This window comes from Melitaea cinxia, chromosome 15, assembly GCF_905220565.1.
Source record: "Melitaea cinxia chromosome 15, ilMelCinx1.1, whole genome shotgun sequence".
Lineage (NCBI taxonomy): Eukaryota > Metazoa > Arthropoda > Insecta > Lepidoptera > Nymphalidae > Melitaea > Melitaea cinxia.
Window position 1 is genome coordinate 15,119,791 of NC_059408.1, and position 25,404 is coordinate 15,145,194.

General features: G+C 32.9%; 1 protein-coding gene across 1 annotated transcript in view; it reads left to right on the plus strand.

The window, feature by feature from the left end:
- Nucleotides 1–25,404, plus strand: part of LOC123660202 (potassium voltage-gated channel protein Shaw-like) — a 307,604-nt gene that overhangs the window by 247,766 nt on the left and 34,434 nt on the right. The window contains exon 7 of the mRNA XM_045595302.1: nucleotides 308–517. Coding sequence (XP_045451258.1) covers nucleotides 308–517 — 210 coding nt within the window. The remainder of the gene's footprint in view (nucleotides 1–307; nucleotides 518–25,404) is intronic.

The following is a 25,404-nucleotide window of genomic DNA, read 5'->3' on the forward strand; positions in this document are numbered from 1 at the left end:
GCGCCACATCTATCTCTCTTCCACTCGATTGGCCTATTCGTCCGAGGAGATATTTTGTTATGACGTTGTCACGTTAAACTATCGTCTGTAAACCAATTTTACACACGAAACAAATTTTTGTTATACGTTTTTCACGTTTTTTTATAAAAAAATGTTCCTATTATATTAACTTTATCATCTCATAAATTTTTAGAACGTATATAAGATAAAAATAATAAGTGAACTCCACTTAGCCCACAATATTATGTGTTAAAGATTTACGTTTTGTATAATAAGGCAGGTTTTCAAAACATTTATTTCTTTCCAGGACAACCCCGACAATCAATTCAAGTCCATTCCGTTGGGATTATGGTGGGCTATCGTGACGATGACCACAGTGGGTTATGGCGACATGGCACCGAAGACTTATCTTGGCATGTTCGTTGGAGCACTTTGTGCTCTAGCTGGCGTGCTCACGATAGCCTTACCCGTGCCTGTCATAGTATCCAACTTCTCCATGTTCTACTCCCACACCCAGGTAAGTGGATATGATAAGTGAGATAGCGATCTTCGATCTGTTAGTACCCAAAAGCAATACAGATTAGAATGATGTCTTCTGAAAATGCGTAGTATGTATTATGTGTCATAAAAAGTTGACTGTCAGTCTGAACACATTAAATTATAATCTTTCTTTTTATTATTATTTTTTTTTTTTTTTTGGTGTCACAGGGGAACCCGTTTACGGGTGATATCCATTACGCCCGGGTAGGCAGTCCTAGAACGTATGAATTAAATTATAATCTATATATTAATACGTGAAGCAAAAACAATGTACCTGTGTATGTGTATTTTACGAAAATTGCACGGACGGAGGAGTAGTAGAGTGCAGAATGCTAATGTTTTTATTTTATAGTTATGCATTTAAAAAACATTAAATCAATAAAAAACATTACACACACCTACTGTGTATTTGACACATACTCGCATATATACTCTTTTGCTTATTATTATAGAAGTATAGTCTTTGACAACAGAACCTTGATAATGTTCAAACATATAATTTAAATTAATTATGGTCGAATTTTAACCATTGGGCGACCACTAGTATTTATAAATACGGACAAAACTAAAATTTTAATCATAATTGATTTAACCTTTCAATCAAGTGTCAGAACAAATGTTGATTTATGTAAAACGTTAATATTTTTTGAAATTTTAAAATAGTCTTTTGTTCAGAATTTTTAATTTTACTTTTCCGAGTGCACTGCAAATACTTTTCTTGGACTTTTTCCGAAGTAATACTGGAATGTGGAACGGCCATTGTTTAAGATATTTTCGGTAGAGTGACTCAAGTTTGGGTTAATTTAACTTGGATTTCGTTTTAGAAAAGCGTGTCTTGGATTTGAAACTTTTAGCAGACTATTTAATCGAGATTTTTTCCGAAACTGGACTTTTCCTGCGGTTTTGTTTGTATCTTTAACGATTTGCTATATGTATATTTATTGATTTATACTATGTAAAAACATTAGTTTGTAGCCGAATCTAATATAATAGCCGAAAATATTTTTTTTAATATATCTTTACGTAATAGTACCTTTAAATTAATACGTTAAAGGAAGTTCTAATTACGAGTTTATAACAAGGGAACAAGGAAAGGACTTTTTTGGATGCTTTCTGGGAGCTTATTCCACATTAAAGAGGCGGGTACCGCAAAGGAATTTAGTTTAAATTTGGTATTGCACTTTGGTACACCCATCTTATGAGATATGACTTATTGAGTATTAAACTTTTAATAACTAAATCGAAAACTATTTAAATATTCATAAACATTTATAAACAACTGGGCTAACCTACCCTGGCTTCGCACGGGAGCAACGCTGATACTAAATGTAAAATAATTATTTGCAATGTAAGAGCAAAAACATGTTTTTTACGACATCACATTAGAAACCTATATATTACCTATATAAAATTATCAGAGTTTCTCTACTAAATTATGCATGTATTTTACATATAAACCTTCCTCTGAAATCATTCTATTTACTAAAGAAAACCGCATCAAAATGCGATACGTAGTTTTAAAGATCTAAGCATACAGACAGCGGGAAGCGACTTTGTTTTATACTATGTAGTGATATGTAAAATATATAATGATTAAATAATACACATAATTATAGCTCACAACATCAACAAGCTTAAATATAATTTAAATTTCATAATGATATTATTATATTTTACAGGTCCAATTATAAAATATTAAAAACTTTTTATTCACAGCAATGTCCAGAAACTTTGAACACGGAAACTATTTATGAAGTAACAAGAAATTTACTCGTAAATTTTTTATACAAAATAAAATATTACTACAAAATATTTTTTTTGTCTTAACTTCATAATTTTAGTTTAAGAGTCATATACCTACTCTGTGGTCGACATAATTAAGAAGCTAAAATTTACTGCAATGAAAATGTCTGGAAATATTTTACTGCTTGGAAAAAGCCTTTTCATTTCTACAAAAATGATTATAAGTTATATTTATATGAAAACAGAACACATTGAAGCGTGTTTTATAAAATACTTATGTGGTTACTGCTAAGTACAGGGAAATGCATTATTGGCAAATTTTAATTTAATTGATAATGACGATTGCTCTGGTGTAATGGTGCTTGTGTCGTGTCGCGGGTTCGATTCCTGCTCGGAGTGGATGTTTGTGTTTATACAAATATTTATTTCTGGTCTGGTTGTTAGTCCTTGAGGGTCTCCTCACCGTGCCTGTCAGAGCACGTTAAGCCATCTGTCCCGGTTGTTATCATGTACACCTGATATCGATCGTTACTCATAGTAGTGAATATATCCGACAACCCGCATTGGAGAAGCGTGGCGGATTAATCTCTGATCCTTCTCCTACATAGAGAAAGAGGCCTATGCTCCGCAGTGGGATATTACAGGCTGAATCGTAATCGCTTGGCTTGGATTTGAAGCAGCCAAAAAGGCGTAGTGCATCAGCCTTACAGAAGATAACAGCCAATATAATACTACCCAAGTAGTGTTGTATTTCTATGGTGAGCGAGGTAGCCAGAACTTAGTGTGTTTTAGGCCTCCGTTGGCTACGGTAGCCGCTTACTATCAGGTGCAATGCTAGCGGTCTTGTCGGCCTAGTGATATTAAAATATATCAAACCAAGCAGATTTAGTGTTCAAACTTTACTATGGTTCATGTGCGCAAATCCAACGCGTACCAGGAACACATAACCTGTACATGGTTTTGAACTTACAAAAATAATTGTGTTTGCTCGCAAACGAAAAAAACCGACTTCAATTACATCGACGAGTAATATGGTACGAAACTAAGGATGTCTTCTTTCCAACAAAAAAAGAATTATCAAAATCGGTACACCCAGTAAAAAGTTATTGCGGATTTTCAAGAATTTCCATCAATTTCTCTGGGATCCCATCATCAGATCCTGGTTTCCTTATCATGATACCAAACTAGGGATATTTCCTTTCCAACAAAAAAAAGAATTATCAAAATCGGTACATCCAGTAGAAAGTTATGCGGTATAATACAACGTAGGTCGACGAAAAAAGCGTCAAGTAAAAACGCATTATTAGATATAGCTCGAAAAATAGTTGTTAGATCTCAAATAAATTTAAATGGGACCAATTGCCACACACCACCTTTCGATTAAAATAAAATTTGTCGAAATCGGTCTACCCGGTCAAAAGTTCTGATGTAACATACATAAAAAAAAAAATACAGTCGAATTGAGAACCTCCTCCTTTTTTGGAAGTCGGTTAAAAACGAGTAGAGACTGATCATTTACCATCGTTAATTTGAGGAAGATCGTTAGTCCCATTTAGAACCTTAAAGGTTTCAGTCTTTCTTTACTTGAACGACATATTCTGAAAATGTCTTTAAAGGTTAGAAAAGTCGGAGACATTTGTTGCGTAAAGTGTATGTTGTTATTTTTATTGTTAGAATATATTTTTTTGTCAGAAGTTAATTTTCTTGTCAAAATAACTTTATGATGTGATTTTACAAAATAAATTATTTCCGGCATAGTAGTAATTTATATATTTTTATTATTTTTGTATTCGTTCTGAAGCCGGGATGTCTGGCGCGAACTTGGGGCTGAACTGACTGTATTCATTATATTGATATACTATTTGTTCATCTTTTTTTATTAATTTTCTTTACTTATTTAAGTACTGCTATTTCACTAAAGCCGACCTATAATCTGACTTAGATTAAGGCTTATGTTACTATCGCTCTGGTGCAGAGTTACGAGTGCCGTGTATGCGCCTAAACACCGGCGATTCCGGGTTTGATTCCCGCTCGAGATGGATATTTATATGTCATTGTGGGTCTCCTTACCATCGAAGAGAACGTTAGGCTATCGGGCCCAGTTTATATAGTTAGCATATATCCAAATCACAGTATATATATATACCGTGATTAAGCCCGGAATCTTCGTCTACATGGAGGAAGAGGCCTATGTCCAGCAGTGGGATGTCACAGGCTAAGTTGTTCTTTTTTTTTTATCACGATTTTAAAGTCATTTTTAATGACGTTGAGAAGTATTATTTAGGTATAATTAGGTAATAAAAAGTTTGATACTCCAATTATTTACTAGAATTGGCATTAGAACCTAAACTTCCCCACCATGTCCATTTTTGTATTATAATCACCTCTACAAGTCAGTTTTAGTTTATTCAGAGTTCTGAGCCCTTATTGATAATGAGGTATCTGTAAGTGTTCTCTTTTGATTATAATGAGAACTAGAGATCTTTAGAGGTAAGTATTATTAATTGCTCTAACTTACGGCTATTCCCTAATATTCCGTGGATTAATGTTTACGTGTGTTTCCCTTGATTTTACATGTCGTTCTTCTACATAAGGTCATACAGCTTTTTACATTCGTATTAAGCGGCTACCAAAATAATTAAAGGCTTACACGCTTCAGTCTGTAACAGTCCACAGCTGGACATAGGCCTCCCCAAGTTAAAGGCTTACCAGATTATATTTTAAGCAAACTGGCAGATCCGTTTTGAGTGTTCAAATAATCAAGATTAAATTAAAAAAAAATTTCAACGGTGCCATTATTTTATTGACATATTTCGTGAAGCTTAACTGAAATTCTGTGTTCTCAAATGTAATACGTGCTTTGAGGTTGTTGATTTATCTGCTGCACTAACTTTACTACACAATGTCACACCGTATCTAATTTATAAAATTCTTACAATGTAAATGATAAAACACAATATAGTCTAAGAGTATATTCTAATCTTAAAATTCTTATACAGTTGTTTATTTTTTTTTTAACAACTAGGTTGGTAACAAGCGATTACCACAGCACTATATTGCATTATATACACAAGCAAAATCAGAAGCATCGCAAGCGTGTTGCCGACCAGGAACTCTAGTCACTTTACTCACCACAAAAAAAACATTGCTTGTAAGCAGTATGATGTAGCTGTGATATTCTGTAAGGTCGAGGTACTTCTCCAGTCGGGCTGTTCCAGATTTTGATCAGGGTATTCAATGCTGTACCTTACCTCAGCTCGCGTTCCAATTTATTTACGGGCCAAAAAAATCTTTTCAGATACTCATTTCATTTCTTAAAGGTATTTTAACCTCTTAGAAATTACAAAGCGAATCGTCTCCAATTATATAACGAGTAATAATCTTTTTTAAAGATCACGTTCTTGAATTGTCATTAATATTTTTTTCCCTTAATATAAGTATTTACGTATGATTCGACCTTAATACTTTAAAAGCCTACGCATGTTCTTTATGATTTATCTTTTGAAATGTATTCAAATAATACAAGAACGAAGGGTCACGCTCGTTTTTTATTTTGTGTTAATTTTAGATCCTATGACATTTATAATTGCCGTTCTATTTCCGTAAATTATTTTGTTATGAATAAATTTTTATTTATTACTTTTTTAATCCATCAAGCCGCATCGAAATACCTTGAGAACAATGTGACGCGTATAAATTTTTTAGTTACGGTTGTTAATGTATGAACCAGAAAATAGAATATTATAAATATTAGTCTCTTATACGAAATCACGAAATGAATTACACTTAGTGACAATATAATTACTCTTAAATTAAAAAAGGTGAAAAAGTAATTTGAAACTAGGAATTGAAAAAAAGGAATTATCATATCGGTGGTTTCTTCTACGTATTATAGAAAGTTTAGAGCTCTATTGATTCAGCGTATTTCAATACTGGTGATAACTTCTCTCGTAACACTTGCTATCAGATGTCGACGATATCACTTCTCAAAAACGTTCCTCACATCAAAATGTTTTTCACAACTTACGTGACATTAAGCAAAATACCCAATAAACATGCAACAAACATTTCAATCAACGGAAAATAAAAATCGGTACGTTTAATTAAATACAGTAATACACGTCAGTAACAAAAGTATCTGTACACGTCAGAAACAAAAGGCTTCAATGGTAGACAGCCACACAGGCAATTAAACCTGACCCGTGAACATCGGTCGACCGTGAAACGACTCGGAACGTAATTTGACCAATTCCAGTACTTGTTTATCATTTTGCAAGTATTTTTACGTTTAAACGTTTGTTAATTAGGTAGTATTTTTCAGCAGAACATTGTCAACTGCTTGTCGTGTTGTGTTCTTAATTATAATATTCATTCTAAAATGCTATATTTTGGAGTCTGCGAACACGTGTTCATTCAACATAATCTTTGTTTCTAGCTTTAATCTAGGTAAAAGCTATTGAACGTTTCCATAATTTCGAATAACAAACTAATACATCACTTAATGAAAAAAAAGTTTGTCCAAGTAAGATTATCATCATCATCATCATCATCATCATCATCATAATCATCATCATCATAATCATAATCATCATCATCATCATCATCATCATTATCATCATAATCATCATCATCATCATCATCATTATCACCACCATCATCATCATCATCAAATTCAAATTCAAATTCAAAATATTTTATTCAGCATAAAATTATTACAATTTCTTACTGAACGTCATGAGTCTACTACCAGTTCGGAAAGAAGAAGCCTCTGACCTGAGAAGAACTGGCGGAAGAAACTCAGCGGGACTAATATCATATTTTTTTTTTTTTACAGTAATGTTTTTTTTTTTTTTTTTTCCCAAAGCAAATCGAATTGAACAATAATTTTATAAGTTGAAATAGCCTGGAAGCGATCACATCATTCCCAAGGCGTACTGTCTTCTAGAAAATCATTAATCGAATAATATCCTTTACTACACAATCGTTTTTTCACAATTTTTTTAAATTTAGCAATAGAAGCTTTTTGAACGTTTTCTGGGAGCCTGTTGTATAAGCGTATACATTGTCCATAAAAGGAATTACTGACTCGGCGTAAGCGAGTTACAGGCACTGCAAGTTTATGTTTGTTCCTAGTATTAATGCTATGCATGTCGCAATTCCTGGGAAATTCGTGTATATTTTTATGAACATACATAACATTTTCGTACACATATTGAGAAGCAACAGTCAATATTTTTATTTCTTTAAACTTATCTCTTAATGATACTCTAGGGCCTAAACTATAAATTGCACGAATAGCTCTTTTCTGCAGGACAAAAATAGTATTGACAGTAGCTGCATTTCCCCATAATAAGATTCCATATGACATAATGCTATGGAAATAACTAAAATATACTACGCGAGCTGTATCTACGTCAGTAATAAGTCTAATTTTTTTAACCGCGAACGCTGCAGAGCTGAGCCTATTCGCTATCCCCTCAATATGAAGATCCCACCGCAATTTCGAATCTATAGTGATGCCTAGGAATTTAGTGGACTCCACCGGTTTTAACATCTCTCCTCCCAATTCTACACCATTATCAACAAGTTTAACATTAGGTGTCGTGAATTTTATTAATTTTGTTTTTTTTTTATTTAATAATAAATTATTTGAATCAAACCAGTAGACAACCTTTGAGAGAGCATCGTTTACATCGTCGTATATAAGTAAATTACGTTTCACCTTAAAAATAAGTGAAGTGTCATCAGCGAACAATACTATCTCATGCTTGTCCTGTACAAAAAATGGCAAATCATTTATGTAAATAAGGAAGAGAAATGGGCCAAGGATAGAGCCCTGTGGAACCCCCATATCCAGAGGAGCCCCAGGAGATCTCTTACCATTTATATCAACCCTCTGTATTCTATTATTCAAATAGGAATTCAGGAGGTCGAGTGCCTTATCTCTAATCCCATAATGATGCAGTTTCCTGATCAACGTCTCATGGTGCACACAATCAAAGGCCTTGGATAAGTCACAGAATATCCCAAGAGCATCCTGCGACCTCTCCCATGCCTCAAAAATATTTTTAATTAGCTCAACACTAGCATCTGTTGTGGAGCGACCTTTTGTAAAACCAAACTGTTTCTTATGTAGTAGATTGTGTGCATTAAAATGCGATAACATTTGCCCGAGGATGATTTTTTCAAAAATTTTACTAAATGTTGGGAGTACTGAAATTGGTCTGAAATTATTAGGATCTAGGGTACTGCCTGATTTAAAAATAGGAATTACTTTACTGTGTTTCATTAGATCAGGAAACACACCATGTTCTATACAGCCATTAAATATAGTAGCTAGATGAGGTGCGACAACATCAATTATCGAACTAACGACTTTTACAGATAAACCCCATAGATCAGCTGTTTTCTTGACGTCCAGGCTTCTGAAGGCTATTATTATATCTTTGGGGTTTACAGGTTTAAATGTAAATATTACATTACATTCTTTAACGTTTTTCTTTAGCAAAAATTCGGCAATGCCTGGAGACGAATTAAGTGATTGCGTTGTAGAAAGCGGAATGTCAGTGAAAAATTTTTCAAACTCAGATGCAACTTCTCGGTCTGAGGTAACAAATTTATCATTGACATTTAACTTAAAATCGAAGCTGCGATCTGTGACTCTTCCACTTTCACAAGCAATTATGTTCCATGTCATTTTAATTTTATTATGCGCATTTCTTATTTTGTCTTTAATATACAAGGATTTTGCCATGGAACATACTCTTCTAAACATTTTTGAGTAGGCACTTACAAAAGAAGCAAACGATACACTATGATTATAGGCTTTTTCACTGTACAATTCATAAAGCCTTTGCCTGCTCTTATATATGCCAGTAGTTGCCCATTCACCAAATGTCAAGAGACCCCCTGAATTGACTGTTTTTGAAGTGAATATTGTAGAAAATTCAGTTTTTACTAATTTAAATAAAGAGTTATATAAGTAGTTAGGGTCATTAATGTATGATAAATAAGGAAGTTTTGCCACAATACTACCTCTAAACTTCTCCACACGTGTAGCACTTATAGGTACAAAGGTCTTTTTTAAAATATTTTTGTTGACATTTAAAGAATAAGAAAAGGAAGCTAACTGGCCACAATGGTCTGAGCTTAACTTATTAATAATAGCTTTAGAATAAGGTTTACAGTTTGTAAATATGTTGTCAATACATGTAGCACTAGTCTTTAGTAGTATCATCAGCCTTTTACAGTCCACTGCTGGACCTAAGCCTCCCTAGGGACACCACACGACCCGATCACCCGCTTTAGCCATCCAGTACCAGCCAGTACCAGCTCAAGTCCTCAAGTCTTTGGTCTATCTTGCTGGAGGGCGTCCAACATTACGTTTGCCAAGCTATGGCCATTCGAAAACCTTCTTGCTCCACCGACGATTGGTTCCACGACAGATATGACCAGTCCACTGTCACTTCAGTTTGCTACACTTCTGAACGATGTCAGTCACTTTGGTCTTCTGCTGGATAATTTCATTTCGGAGTCATCAGTTCAGGAGAAGGAGTAAGTAAGATACAGAATACTATTTATTTTAAAATTTAGTAACGTTCCCTTGGGACTGAAAATAGAAGGAGAAATTTATATTCGCGAATGAAGTCACGTGTATAGCTTGTATTTAATGTTTTCTTAGTAGACAACTATTCGCAGATGTCAGATACAAAGCAGGTAGATAAATTATGCGAACTGCCTCTTTAGTACCAGCGATTCACATCGTAATTGCCTATAAATTTACCTCTAAACCCTTTAAAAAAAATCTCGTTTTGTGCACCAATCTCTTTATTTTTTAATAAAAACTGAAATGTGTTTTATATTTATCGAAGTGTATTGAATAATTGCGCCGTATTTAGTGAATCGTTAAGACCTGTGTACCAGTTTTATTTGAACTTTATTTATGTACGAAATGTAAATTAATAAAGCCTACCGCCATGAAGAAGGGGTTCTCTTGGTGAAAGTGTACTTTTGTATAGGTACCACAGATATCATCAAATCTGATACAGATATATAGATAGTAATAAAAGCCTTATATCTGATACAGATATTACCCATGGATAGTAACAGAAGCCTTATATACATGCAACTTGATATTTTATAACTTAATTATCTAACTACCTATTTTCGTGCATGTGGTATGTTGTACAAACAAGTACATACGTGTCAATGTATTTACAATATTGGTAGGTATAAAATATTTTTAAGACATTTAGAAATAATAATAATATATTATTTACAAGAATACATAAATATGAGATACTGACTGAAAGAAACTTTTTTAAATACGTACACACGATTTTATTGTTCATATACAAATGGTGGTGAAAATAATTCAAGTTATTAATTTTACTTACTTTTTAAAAAATTCAAAATCGAAACATAATTTGTTCTGACAGGCTTCAAAGGCACCTTCAAGTCATCATTTTGCTAATTACAATTTTAGTAATTGTTAAACGTGAAGAACACGATTCGAAATGTAGAATCTGCAGAAAAGCGTCTGAAATAAGCGCCGCAGTTACATTAAAAAAAAATATGCATGCAAGATATTCTATCTTTATCTTTTATATTTTTAAAGACCTTAAAATTTTTGTTATTTCTCTTCAAATTATTAGTGAAAACTTTTTTGAAAAATGCGTTAGTGGTATTTTGTTATACTATTGATTTTATTTTTTGTTTCCCAATAAAGATAAAATAATAAATAATAGTAAATAAAATATTACCAGTTTTGTATTCGTTTTAACATCTTGCATGTAATCTATCTTCACTAAGTCCACACATCTTTATCATTTGTGTAATATTGCACCGAACTTTAACTATTTATTTCATATATATAATTGTGTTTGCTCGCAAACGAAAAAAAAAACCGACTTCAATTACATCGACGAGTACAATGTAGATCGACGAAAAAATTGTGAAGTAACTATGCGTTATCAAAGATTATTCAAAAAGTGGTAACCAGATCTCAATAAACTTTATATGTGACCACATGATAAACATCAGCTTTCGATTAAATTAAAAATTATTAAAATCGGTATTCCTAGTAAAAAGTTATTGCGGATTTTCGAGAGTTTCCCCCGATTTCTCTGGGATCCCATCATCAGGTCCTGGTTTCCTTATCATGCTACTAAACTAGAGATATTTTCTTTCCAACAAAAAAAGAGTTATCAAAATCGGTACACCCAGTAAAAAGTTATTGCGGATTTTCAAAAGTTTCCCTCGATTTCTCTGGGATTTGATCATCAGATCCTGGTTTCCTTATTATGGTACTAAACTAGGAATATCTCCTTTCCAACAAAAAAAAAAATTATCAAAATCGGTACATCTAGTAGAAAGTTATGCGGTATAATACAACGTAGGTCGACGAAAAAAGCGTCAAGTAAAAACGCATTATTAGATATAACTCGAAAAGTAGTTGTTAGATCTCAAATAAATTTAAATGGGACCAATTGACACACACCACCTTTAGATTAAAAAATTTTTTGTCGAAATCGGTCCACACGGTCAAAAGTTCTGATGTAACATACATAAAAAAAAAAAAATACAGTCGAATTGAGAACCTCCTCCTTTTTTGGAAGTCGGTTAAAAATATGACATGATTAAAAAAATCTATTTTAGAGAAATATTCTAATAACTTTCTCATTAAAAAAAGAGTCATAATTAAAATTAAAATTTTAATTATACAACGATAAAACCCAAGATAATATAATTCAATTTTGGCTCTTTCCTTAATTCTGAGGGCGATTAATTTCGACAGAAGTTACGATTGTAATTGGCACGACAAATTGTCGGTGTAATGACACCTGGTCTTAAAATTAAAATCTTATTCCGTTTCTTTTGCATGATTTTGTACGCTTGAATATGAATGAGGATTGGAAAATATTCAATTTTATAGAATTATCATCAATTGTTACATTTTTATTATATTTTTTGTGTATATTTGTTAACTCAAGATCGTTAAGTTTTGTTTTGCTTGACATACACACACGGTAGTCTATTTCTTGGTGCTCCGTGCAAGCCATGCCAACGAAACAGTCAATCAGTCACTAGTTCGAGACTTTTTGTGGTACATTTGTGTATTTATAAATAAACTAGATGTGTTCACTACTTCGTCCGCGTGGAATTTAAAAAAAAATATTATTTAGTTCGCAGAGTTACAAAATAAACAAATGTCTTAAATAAAGTAACCCTAAGTTACTTCTTATTACATTAGCTATCTGCCAGTGAAAGTCCCGTCAAAACCGGTCCAGCCGTTTCGGAGATTAGTCGGAACAAACAGACAAACAGACAGACAAAAGTTATAAAAAAGTTAGTTTGGTATATGTACAATTACCGGTTATTTTAATATTACAAAGAGACACTCCGATTTTATTTATTTGTATAGACAAATAAACGCTTCACACTCAACAGCTCGTTTGGTTCCTATTTACTACCAAATTTGGTGACGAGGAAAAGTGGACAAGGTGACGTGTACGTTGAGTTGCTAGGAATTCATTTCAGAAGATTTCGTTTCAATGCATTTCAATGCATGATGTTTAACAAATAATATAACCTGGAACAGTCTGTTAAAAACCTCTTCTCCATAAAGGAGAACAGTTCGTACTTAATTTAAAACTATGCTCCGCTGTTGGTTCCAATTTTTCCAAATTTCCGTACCGTGAGTAAACAACTACCATCAGGTGTCTGTGTCGGCTTCAACGTATTGTTTTCTCTTCTGAGTTCGAGGTCATAAAAATGTCAGTAATATTCAATAATCGTATGCTACAAATTTTATACTTTCATGATAATGTTATGACATATTTTTATTTATTTACTAGTACTATCTTTTATTTTATTGTGCTGTGTGGCTACGGCACTAAAGAATTTAGCCACCCCCTCTCTTCCCGTGGGTGTCGTAAGAGGCGACTAAGGGATAACAAGGTTCCACAACCACCTTGGAACTTAAGAAGCCGACCGATGGCGGGATAACCATCCAACTGCTGGCTTTGAAATACACAGGCCGAAGACGGGCAGCAGCATCTTCGGTGCGACAAAGCCAAGTACTGCGGTCACCAACCCACCTGCCCAGCGTGGTGACTATGGGCAAAACACATGAGTTCACGTTATTTTTGGCGTAAACTTGTGGAGGCCTATGTCCAGCAGTGGACTGTATAGGCTGTAATGATGACTATCTTTTATTAATTTTTTATTTCGTAGAATACGCTGTTATTAAAATATAGGAAATATTATTGTGACTATTCTAACATTTCAATATCACTTAAACACCGAGCACTTTATTACAAGTGGTTCGTATTTACAAATTGATTGTGCAAGAAATTTCCATTATTCATATTTCCCTGGTACTTATAGTTTGTTTGCTTATTGTTTACTGGTAATAAAAGGGAGACTTAAAATGTGAATGTGTTATTATACTCGTAGTGTAGACACATAATCAATTATGTGACTACACTACATCAACTCTGTATATCCGTTCATGCCAAATATTTGTTCAGGCTATTCGGATAATTTTTGTAATTTTGCATGGTTGTATAATGATAATTATAAATGACAGGTCTTTGAGTGTGATGTTTCTGGTGTTAAAAGGTTTTTGTAAAACATCACATCTCACATAGAGGTATATAATACTATGTTGGCTATAGAATATTATTAACTTGACATAAAAATTATGTAATATAATATATGTATATCATTACATATAGTATAAAACAAAGTCGCTTCCCGCTATCTGTATGCTTAGATCTTTAAAACTACGTAACGGATTATGATGCGATTTTCTTTATTAAATAGGGTGATTCCAGAGGTGCGGTTTTCTTTAATAAATAGAGTGATTCCAGAGAATCTTTATATGTATAATACATGCATAATATAGTAGAGGAACACTGATAGTTTTTGCAACCGTGCGAAGCCAGGCCGGGTCGCTAGTAGTTACATAGATTATAACTAACTATGTATTTGTCTTAAACTATATTAAATTTGTAATAAGTCAGTCACTTGTCTGAAAATTTATAGCTGTGTACGTGTTTTATTTTATATTAGTCTTTTTATTTATAACTTGAAAAGTTATTAAAAAATATGTTTTGAAGTAAAACTTTTTTACGCACGCTTGACTTGACTAAGTTGGTGAATGCGTGATGAGAGCGTTACGAAAAGTGTGATTAAGTGAGGCGAACGGAGCAAGAGAGAGAAGTGCAAGCACACATTTTATTTCTCTCTTTCTCTCATAGCCAGTTACGTTTCGTATATCTAAGACACAGTGTAGGGCTATTATGCAGAAGTTTTACTTCAAGCGTGTGGTCTAAAGCACGTTCGTTTGTTTTTTGCGTGATGGCCATTGTTAAGTTTCGCTAACAGTTTATTACGCACATAATTACGCAAGAAACATCGAAATAAATAATTTCTTATCTTTACTCAAATAGCTTCACCAACCCGCCTGCCCAGCGTGGTGACTATGGGCAACACACACGATTTCACGTCATTTTTGGCTGGAACTTGTGGACGCATATTTCCAGTAGTGGACTGCAATAGGCTGATGTGACTTAAATAGCTTATTAAAAATAAAAGAGTTTTCTAACACAATCTACAATTCTAAATTTATCGATTAAGTTAGAATAATCTTAAATTTTTAATTAGCAAACCGCAACTTAAAAATAACTTTAATTATAAGTGAAAAGGTATTACTATTTAGTTAGATAAATCTAGCCTAAATCCAGGTCACTAGTAATGGATTAGATAGGTCAGATAAATTTTACTTCGCTAATATTTTAGTAAACTATGATTAAAATAACTAATAAAGACACTAAATTAGCTCTTATGATTAAAATAACCAATCAGTCACTAAATTAGTTCTTACTGAAAGCTATGGTAAGTAAAAGTTATTTTTAATGAGGGTTATGGGTACAAGCAGTTATTTAAAATTTATTATACACGTTTAATATACATATAACACGTTAATATATTCCCAAAATAGTCAAAATTCCTCTTTCATGGTTAATAGCTGAGAAAACCACATATTTAAAATACATATTTATTTTATCAACGGATCTTAATTGCATAATCTCCGCTTAGCAATTGCTTTGATAGCTCAGGATTTAGAATATATTGCTATGCATTTAATAAAAAAATTAAAAAACATTAATCAGATTACAATTAAAAATAAAACGTTCATAATGACAGACAATATTCATAGTTCGATGCTAACAGGGTTGTCACGTTCATTCAATTATTACAGATACATACAACACATTTAAATGTAATTTAGCTTCAAGAAATTAAATACTTAGTTACTCTAGCGTTTGTCTGTATCTGAAGATACGTTCCTAATGTGACTTAATAGTAAGCAGAGCGAGGATTTACTGCTTCTCGTAATACATACGCTCTTGCAAATAACACACATGAGATGTTATCAACCAAAGAACGGCTTAGTGACTAGAACAGAATACGGAGATAGTTGGAATGACTTTGTTACTTACGTCGAGTTTTATTACTTACTAGGTGTGGCTGCGACTTTGTTCGCGTGGCATTTTACAAAATAATCATAAAAAAATACTATAATAAAAGTAGCCTAAGTTACTCCTTATTACATCTGGGCCCAGTGAAAGTCCAGTCAAAATCGGTCCAGCCGTTTTGGAAATTAGCCGGAACAAACAGACAGAGAGACAGGCAGACAGACAAAAATTGTAAAAAATGTTATTTTGGTATATGTACCGTGTATACATACATATAGTTTAGTGAAAAGCGGTTATATTAATATTAAAAACAGACACTCCAATTTTATTTATTTGTATAGATTATTTATATATAATATTAACATAATTATATGTAATTAAATACTATATACTGCTAAAAACTTAACCAAGTATATTTTAAGAGTGTCGGTCGCACTCGCCAGACACAACATAGCTCTTATGTATGTACAGACTTCTCCGAATATCCGAATTAAATTATATATGATACGTTTATTTTTCATTATTACAAACACATTACAAATTAATTACTAAAGATTGAAGATTAAAAAAAGAGTGAGAAAGAGAAAAAGAGAGATAAATATATTAATAATAAAACAGTTTCAATTGACAACACGAGTATTTAATTTACCTTTCCCTACAGTGATTTTTATAATAATAATTTATATAAGTTATATTCTTTTAAAATAAATTATTGAAAAGTACAAAACATTGAGGATTATTTATCTAGTAATGTCCCGAGATCTTCAAGTAAAAAGAGTACCAGATAATCTCAGAAGATATCGTCGATATCTTCCCAATCGCGATCTCGCAATCTCTTGAAAGGTGATTGAGCCGCCCAATACAGATCAGTAGTCAATTACTTACCTACAACAATACAACCCTAATCAGAAATTAGGATACTTACAAAGGAGTTTGAACGCTTACTCGCAGCACTTCAATTTCCTAATATTTGTAATCGAACCACCTTAATGATCCCCAAAACTTTCCACGTTCAATTTAACGAAATTTCCTCGTGGCTATTGTTTAACAATTCTAATAAATGGCCTGCCACCGTTCTAGATAGGAATTAGGTTTCGTTCGGAAGCTATTTGACCCGAATACGGTTATAGACCAGACGTTGAAAAGGTCAACCTTTTGTTTGTTAAAAATGGTGCTCGAGTATTGGAATGTCATTTATCATTATGCTAAATTGGGTGTCCGGTTATAATGGATTGCCTTTTAGTATTGTTTGCGTTTGTTATTAATTACTATGATATTTGAAACGACGAGCCGGTTATAATTGCAATATTGTATTCAGATATCGAACGGTGAATTAAGTAAGATCAGGGTTGTATAACTTTTTTTAAAAATAGTAAAGGACTCACACTCAGTGATCCTTAGTTGAAAGAAAACGAGGAATCTGAAAAATACACAGCGTACACACGAATGCCAAGACCATCACAAATATACTGGACCACAACGAAAAAAGGTCGATTAGAAAATACCTGTATCCGTACTCAGATTGTTCCTCCAGCTCGTAAATGATGATTCTTTGCTTCCACAGCCGTAAGGAAGCTATTTCTCAAAATTGTTGACACCACATAGCGATCCTCCCGCGCCGTCGTGTACCTTGTTTGGACTATTCTTTGAAGACTTGATCTAGCTTCATGGAAACGCTGAAGTGTTCGCTGAGTTGTAGAAAGAGTCCCACCAACAGTTCTCGCTGTATTTCGCTGACTATGCACATCTTAAAGCATTGTCGCGCTATTTTTGTCGTATATTTTTCAGAGGTCAATGACACGATAACTTTAAAATAATAAAATTTATGAGGCAGAGATAGTATATTTATTAGTTTTTTAATGATAAAAAACAAACGCGAAACAATCGATTTGAAATTTTTGGTAATAAATTCAAAAACGACCAGTATTTTATATTTTTAGTTTTTTATACCGTTACCAAAAATAAATAAAAAGATTTTATATATTATTTTATGCGGAAGTAAATATTCTTTAATATAGTCTTTATTTTATGAAGCTAGGTCAGATAATTTTTAAGATTTTCTAACCGACCGTTTATCTTTGCGGTTCTGTTTACATATATCTGTAAGCAGGTATAGCTTGAAAAAATAAATATAAATAAATAATGACATTAATATACTACACGATTCTTTTAAGCTTTTGTAGCTATGATAACTTCTAAAAAATAAAATTTCACCTTTGTAAACCATAAATTATAACAATATTAACTGCAAAAAAAATCAATATGGGTATAATCAATCAAAAGAGTCATATTGAGTGAACATTTCATTAATAATTAATATCAAACAGTAATTCCAGAGGCTTAAATGCGTCTGTGATAATAAATCACAATCATCAAAAGAAATTATGACAGAGAATCGGAATTTAGTTTGTGTATAGTTATTGTTTCGTCAAATTGTGACTCCAAAAACCGTTCATGTGTAGTGTCGCGTGTATTTACTTTAACGCCAGCACTCATGTCATCAATTCCCACTCGGAATAGATATTTGTATTTAATTACTAGACTGTACCCGCGGCTTCGCCCGCATTGGTTTTTTTTTTTAATAAAAAGTAGCCTATGTTACTTCTAATATTTCCAAGAATATGTGTACAAAGGTTCATGATGATCGGTTAAGTAGTTTTTGCGTGAAAGCGTAACAAACAAACTTATATTCACATTTATAATATTAGTAGGGATTTGTTTATGATCTTTGTACGTGTATGTTATATTATGTTATTTTTGTTTATCTTTTTTACGTCCATCCAAAACCACGTAACGATTCTGACCTGCTATTTTACAGCTTATTTTGGCTATCAATCAAAATTGGTGTTTTTCCTATTTCATACACACTCAAAAAGTAATTAAGTACAAGAAAACTTGATGCTGTTTACTTTAATACAATGATAGGCTTGCATTTGACCACTATTTTGACCTGATGTTAAGTAAAAATGCGGTTTAGGATGGATCACGCTTACCCAGAAGTAACCTATTGACTCGCGACTTAAAGATCCACAGGTTAGATATAGTTTTACATTTAGTACATTTGTGAATCCACGACTAATTCTGTCTCTATAAAACTTGTCACAAATTACGTGTTCTTTCCCTTGAATCATTCAAGTTATATGAACGTACACAAAATTGGAATATTTTATGAAAAACCGATAATATTTAAAATATCATCTTTCGTCCTCGTCCTCATTCGTTGTCACAAATGCCGCATTAATTTGTGTCTGAATAAGCGTTTAAAAGACAAACAAGAATGTGTTATAAGCTTATATTTTACCTAAAGGATTATTTAAATTATCATCTCAAACAAAATCGTACTCTGTACCTTAAAACATAAGATCGATTCTACATTGTCAGGAGGCTTAAAAGAGAAACCATCGCCTCATTGATTCGTTCGCTTCATTAATCTCAAAGTTATCTCGTGTTGTTTATTTTTAAGTCGAACTAGAGATAGGTTATGTGTTAATATAAATAAATAAAAAATTATTTATATTTTTAATTTTCGGTAACGCTTAAAAAGTCTAAATACTATCTCACACTTAAGACCTCTAACAACAAAACCACAAATGTTTAGATACGACCATTTCACAACAGCAACTATCATAGGGTCTAATCCATATATATATATTTATATATATATACATATCCATGACAAATAGCAATATGGATCATAAAACGATTACTGGCACAGCTGATGTGGCAAACGTTAAAGACTTCCTTATAATTCAACAGCTGAGTGTGCACTGGCTGGTATCAGGCGTAAAAAAAGTATATGCTTAAATAAGGAGGGAGTTACGCTCCATTACCTACGCCAAGTCAAGGCGTAGTATTTATAAAAGTAGTTATTAAAAAAAATATTACAAGTATGTTTCTCAGTCTCCTTATTTCTCCTTGTTTAGAAAAAATCGGTTGCAGATGCGGGTTTAGGGTAAAAATTTACGCATTCACAATATTTGATATCATAAATTTGATAATTCGTAAACACTAATACAAAAAAACCTAGATTTTAAAACTAATGTAACATTGCTAGGTGATATGCCAAGGCCAATCTGTCATCGGTAACCACTAAGATCTGAAATTTTAAAAGAACATCTTCAAATAACATTTATGATATTACTATTTATATATAACATTGATGTAAACATTTTCTTTTATCTTTTATATAAACAAATATATACGTATACATTATGTAATCATTTGAAGTTTTCATGAAAACGTTTTGAGTAACATCTGCAGTGTTATTCTTGGAAGTTATTGCTATCAAAATGAGTGAAACTCGGGAGGGAAAAGCCATGAATACAACTTTTTATAAGTCTGCTGTTGACTTTAAAACAAAAAAATTGCAGGTCTATGTAATTTTATTTTATTTAACCGACTTTAAAAAGGGATTAGGTCGTCAATTAATTAAGTGTAATTTTTCATGTGTATACAATTAAACCGATTTCGATGATGGTCCCATTTTGATCAAAATCTATTGACTATCTTATGAGTGATTTTAGATGACGCGTATTTACTTGACTATTTTGAATTAGTTTTTTTAATTTATTTTTTAATAACGTTACATCATATTTAGTTCAAAATATGTAAATCTTACATTAAGCTTGCAAACACGTATAATAAGAGTACAAACGCCCAGATAACGACATATCTTTATACATTAGTTTTTAAAATTAGTGATTAAGCTCGCGACCAATTAGTTAATCAGTCAATTGTTATATTAATAATAATGATAGGAATAATAATAAAATGCTTATGTCATCGATAACCAAATTAATTGTTGTAATCAGCGTCAATCCGTTGTAAAAGGAATCTTATTTTTTTATTTGTTTATTTAATAAGTTTTGCTAGCAGTTGTTACATTTTAGCTAGAAGTAATTTATATTTTAGTTATGTAAAATATAAATTACTATTAATCTAAAAGACGCCTACATAATATACACATACATCGGTTATTCCCCTTCAAAGGAATCGTTAAGGTGTGAAATTGGTTATGAAGTTTGTATGTTAATATCATCAGTTAGTTTCTCCTAACTAGATAATACGCTGTTAACATATTAAATACTGCTTTCAAGCAATTATCGTGTATAAATAGTATCCTGCTCAAAATCTGGAGCAGTCAAACTGGGTAAGTACCTCGACCTTACAGAAGATTACAGCTAAATAATACTGCTTTTAAGCAGTGTTTTGTTCCTGTGGTTAAGTGACCAGAGCCCACGGAGTGATCGTGTAGGGTGGAGGCACTCCTCCAGGGTCCAGGGAGGGTCGGAAACGTGCTTGCGATACTTCTGATTTTGCACGTGTCTATAACCTATGGGCATAGGCCTCTTTCCCCATGTAGGAGAAGGATCAGAGCTTAATCCACCACGCTGCTCCAATGCGGGTTGGTGGATATATTACCTACTATGAGTAACGATCGCTATCAAGTGTACATGATAACAACCGGGACCGACGGCTTAACGTTCTCTCCGAGGCACGGCGGGGAGACCCACAAGGACTGCACAAACACCCAGACCACGGAAAATACCTGTACGGCCAATACAAATGTTTGTCATGTGCGGGGATCGAACCCGCAACCGCCGACTCAACAGGTACAATCCATGGCTGTAACCGTTGCGCCAACGCGGCGTCTGGTAGTAGTGGGATATTACAGGCTGAAGCGATAACCTATGGTAGTTGCCTACCATCAGGTGGGCAGTATGATTGTTTGCCGAGCTAGTTGTATAAAAAATAGAATGATATTCTTTTGCTATTCTCAATATAAACGGTTATATCCATATTAATTTATTACTGGCCAATGTTCGTAATATTGCTCGCACAAAAATAGGTGAAACGAATATTTAGAATAAACTAAGTATCAATAAAATATCTTTTGTTTTATATAACTTCTAAAAAAAATAAAAACATAAAAAACAGACGCAGATACGGTATTAATCAAAAGCTCAAATAACGGTTCTATTTTTTCACTTCGATTAAACTTCTAAAATAAAGGCCTTTCATATAAAATTTTTACCTTCTTTTTATGCAGTTGAAATCTCCAATCACATTGAAACTTTATATTTGTTCATTTATATTAAAGGGACTAAAAAAAAATTAATAGTAGTTCTAAATATTGTGAAACTCTCTTTTAAATTTACATTTCGGACATGATTTCATCTCATTTACTTGGGAATTTTTAAGCATCCTCCTATTACTTTATATTATTCTATTTTATTGGGGTCATAAGTCATATCAGGATATATAATAATCGTCATCATCATTCCAGCCTATCGCAGTCCACTACTGGACATAGGCCTCCGCAAGTTCGCGCCAAAAATGCGTGAACTCATGTGTGTTGCTCATAGTCACCACGCTGGGCAGGCAGGTTGGTGACCGCAGGGCTGGCTTTGTCGCACCTAAGACGCTGCTGCCCGTCTTCGGCCTGTGTTTCAAAGCCAGCGGTTAGATGGTTATCCCTCCATCGGTCGGCTTCTCAAGTTTCAAGGTGGTAGTGGAACCTTGTTATCCCTTAGTCGCCTCTTACGACACCCACGGGAAGAGAGGGGGTGGCTATATTCTTTGGTGCCGTAGCCACACAGAACTATATAATAATAATAATTTATAATTATAATTTATTTCAGACATATGTTTATATTTTTGTTAGCTACATTCTTTTCTTAAACTATGTTAGTTTCAATAATTGTGACAAAACAAATTACACCAAATCAAAATCCAATCACACAACTAAAATCAAAATCAATATACTAAAATTCAATCAAACCCAAAATTAAAATCACCACCAAATTCAATACAAAAATCCTACTATATATCCTGCTTAAAATCTTAATCAGCCCCTCTCGAGATGTACCTAAACGTTAAACGTAAGTTCGGCAACATGTATTATGGAAGTAACCCTAAATTGAAATAATTTACTGAAGTAAAACTTCTTTACGTACGCTTGACTTGGGAAGTAAGCTGGTGAAAGTGTGATCGGGTGAGGCGAATGGCGCATGAGCCTCATAGCCAGTTACGTTTCGTATATTTAAGACACAGTACAGGCCTATTGTGCAGCCTTATTGCTAAAGAAATTTTACTTCGGTCGTGGGATCTAAAGCACACTCGTTTCTCATTAAAAAGCTCTGTCCCAAAAACTTTTCTAAGAGACACTCCACATAATAATAGTCAACTTTTAAAAGATAGGCACACAAAATAAGAAAAAAAAAAGTTAACAATATCCCATAAACTTCGTCAGTATGAAATAATAGCCAAGCTGTTAACCCTTCAGTCCCTCCGAGGCTAACGACCCGGGGGTACTGAAGGGTTAACACGGACTCCGGACTTTTTCATATTTCACAGTAAATAATCTCTTGCTAAACGTCCGCAAAATGTCGACCATTTTATTTTACTCGATGCAGTAATAAAACATAACTTTTCAGGATTCTTTATTGAACCAATTTCGTAGGGAGAATTATTTATGTTTTCATTTAGTCGTAGTTATAATATATTTTTTTAATTTCCTGTCTAATATATTGATTTAAATTAAAAAGTTTTAATTTGTACGATTTTATTTTTGTGTTACCCACACATTAGGAAATTCTTAACATTATCCATAGCTTAATTGGCTAAAGCACCGACTCGGTAGTCGGAGATGCAGGTTCGATCCCTGCTGGAACGGTCGATTTTTGATATGATATTAAAAAATGTTTAAAAAGTTTTGTCAACATCATGTATATAGTAGGCACGTACGTAAATATTAGTCAATTGTATGTTTTAATTAATTGAATTTTTAATAATAAACTTTATAATAAGATGATTTAATAGTTAAATATTTATTGAGAAATAATTAAACTTATTTTTTTTAAATGTATTTCTAATGTTTTATAAATATGTATTTTGAGAGAGGGTATATAAACGATGTTACATTTATGTTAAGACCTCTTTTGTATCAAACACTCGAAAGATACGCATCTCTTCTGTGGAAATAAGTATAAGCTATGAAGTCTTGACTTTCATTATGGATCCCGATGATTATATTATTATAGAGTCACCGATATTGCGAACATGTACCATATTCGCAAATTGCTTTGATTGATTGATTGTGCTGGTGAGGCACGGTTGATCCTGCCAATATAACGTAGAATGGAGAAGACACGAAGGAGATTGATCGGAACTTTACTCAAATAGGGCAAGACCACATTCGAATCGTCATTTTACAAATTAACATTTTAAAGTGGTTATTATTTTTGTAAAAGTATATTGCTTTAAAACGTCATTGTAAAAAAATGTCGCTGTCAAACATTTGACAGTCGACAAAGGACAGAAACAAAAATACAGCTTCTCAAATATTTTAAAACTTACTTTCAAAATATCAATTTTTAAATCCGCTAAAGAGTTTTTTTTATCTACAGATTACGAAAATATCTTTTACCTTGTCCACGGAAATATTATCACGAGCACGCTAATGAGGTCTGAACGAAGAATAAAATAAAAAATAGGAATTTCTCTTAGAATTTATACAGTCGTTGGTAAGTTACCCGTGAGGTAACGAGCGTAATAAACTTGTAATATTATTATCACAGTAACTTTAAAAAAAATAATTATAGACAAATTAAAAATAAAAAAAATAAAAAAAAATATTTTAAAAAAACAATAAAAAACGTTCCCTTTTAAACTTTTACTACCAACATAGTATAATTTCATTAAACAATTTTTATGATATAACATCTTGTCGCAAGATAATAAGTACTCGTAGTTACTTAGTTTTAAAATTTTAAAAATTACAATCAATCAATGAAGTTATTTAATTCCCTTAATCGGTAAATCTCGCTATTGCTACACATTTATCAAAATTAAGATGGAATTTTACCATATCAAACATATATACATTGCAATTAAGTGAAAGCTTTTGATTAAAAATAATATTCTATCTCAGAAACCCAATTCGAAAATAACAGTAGTAGTCCGATGGAAAGTTATCGTAATTCAGTTAAATAAAATCAGAATGTCTATGTATTTATGACATAAAGTAAAACTGTGACGAGTTTTGGAGTTTACTCTTTAAGAATCGATTCTCATTTAAGGCCCCGGTATGAAAAAAATATGAGTAGTAAAATCTACTGAACGAATGACCTCGTTACATTTTTGTTAACGCCATCTCATCCGATAGATGGCGTTATTTGATTCGTTTATTTACCATTTGATATGGTATTAATCTTTTTCTTAGACTAGTAAGCCTTTTTGTGCCTATTTAGATAGTCGATCTGAAGGAGTAAACTCCAGTCGTGCGTCGGAGCTGACACACACACTTTTTTAACACATAAACTAAATTATGAAAATAATATAACGATTGGAATGGTTTTCAAGTTTATATCACCCCTTTCTTTAATGTGTAAACTTTTCTCAAATCTTTTCGCTTCAGCCTGTAATATCCCACTACTGGGCATAGGCCTCTTTCCCCATGTAGGAGAAGGATCAGAGCTTAATCCACCACGCTGCTCCAATGCGGGTTGGCAGATATATTCCTGATGATATATTCCTACTATGAGTAACGATCGCTATCAGGTGTACATGATGACAACCGGGACCGACGGCTTAACGCGCTCTCCGAGGCACGGCGGGGAGACCCACAAAGACTGCA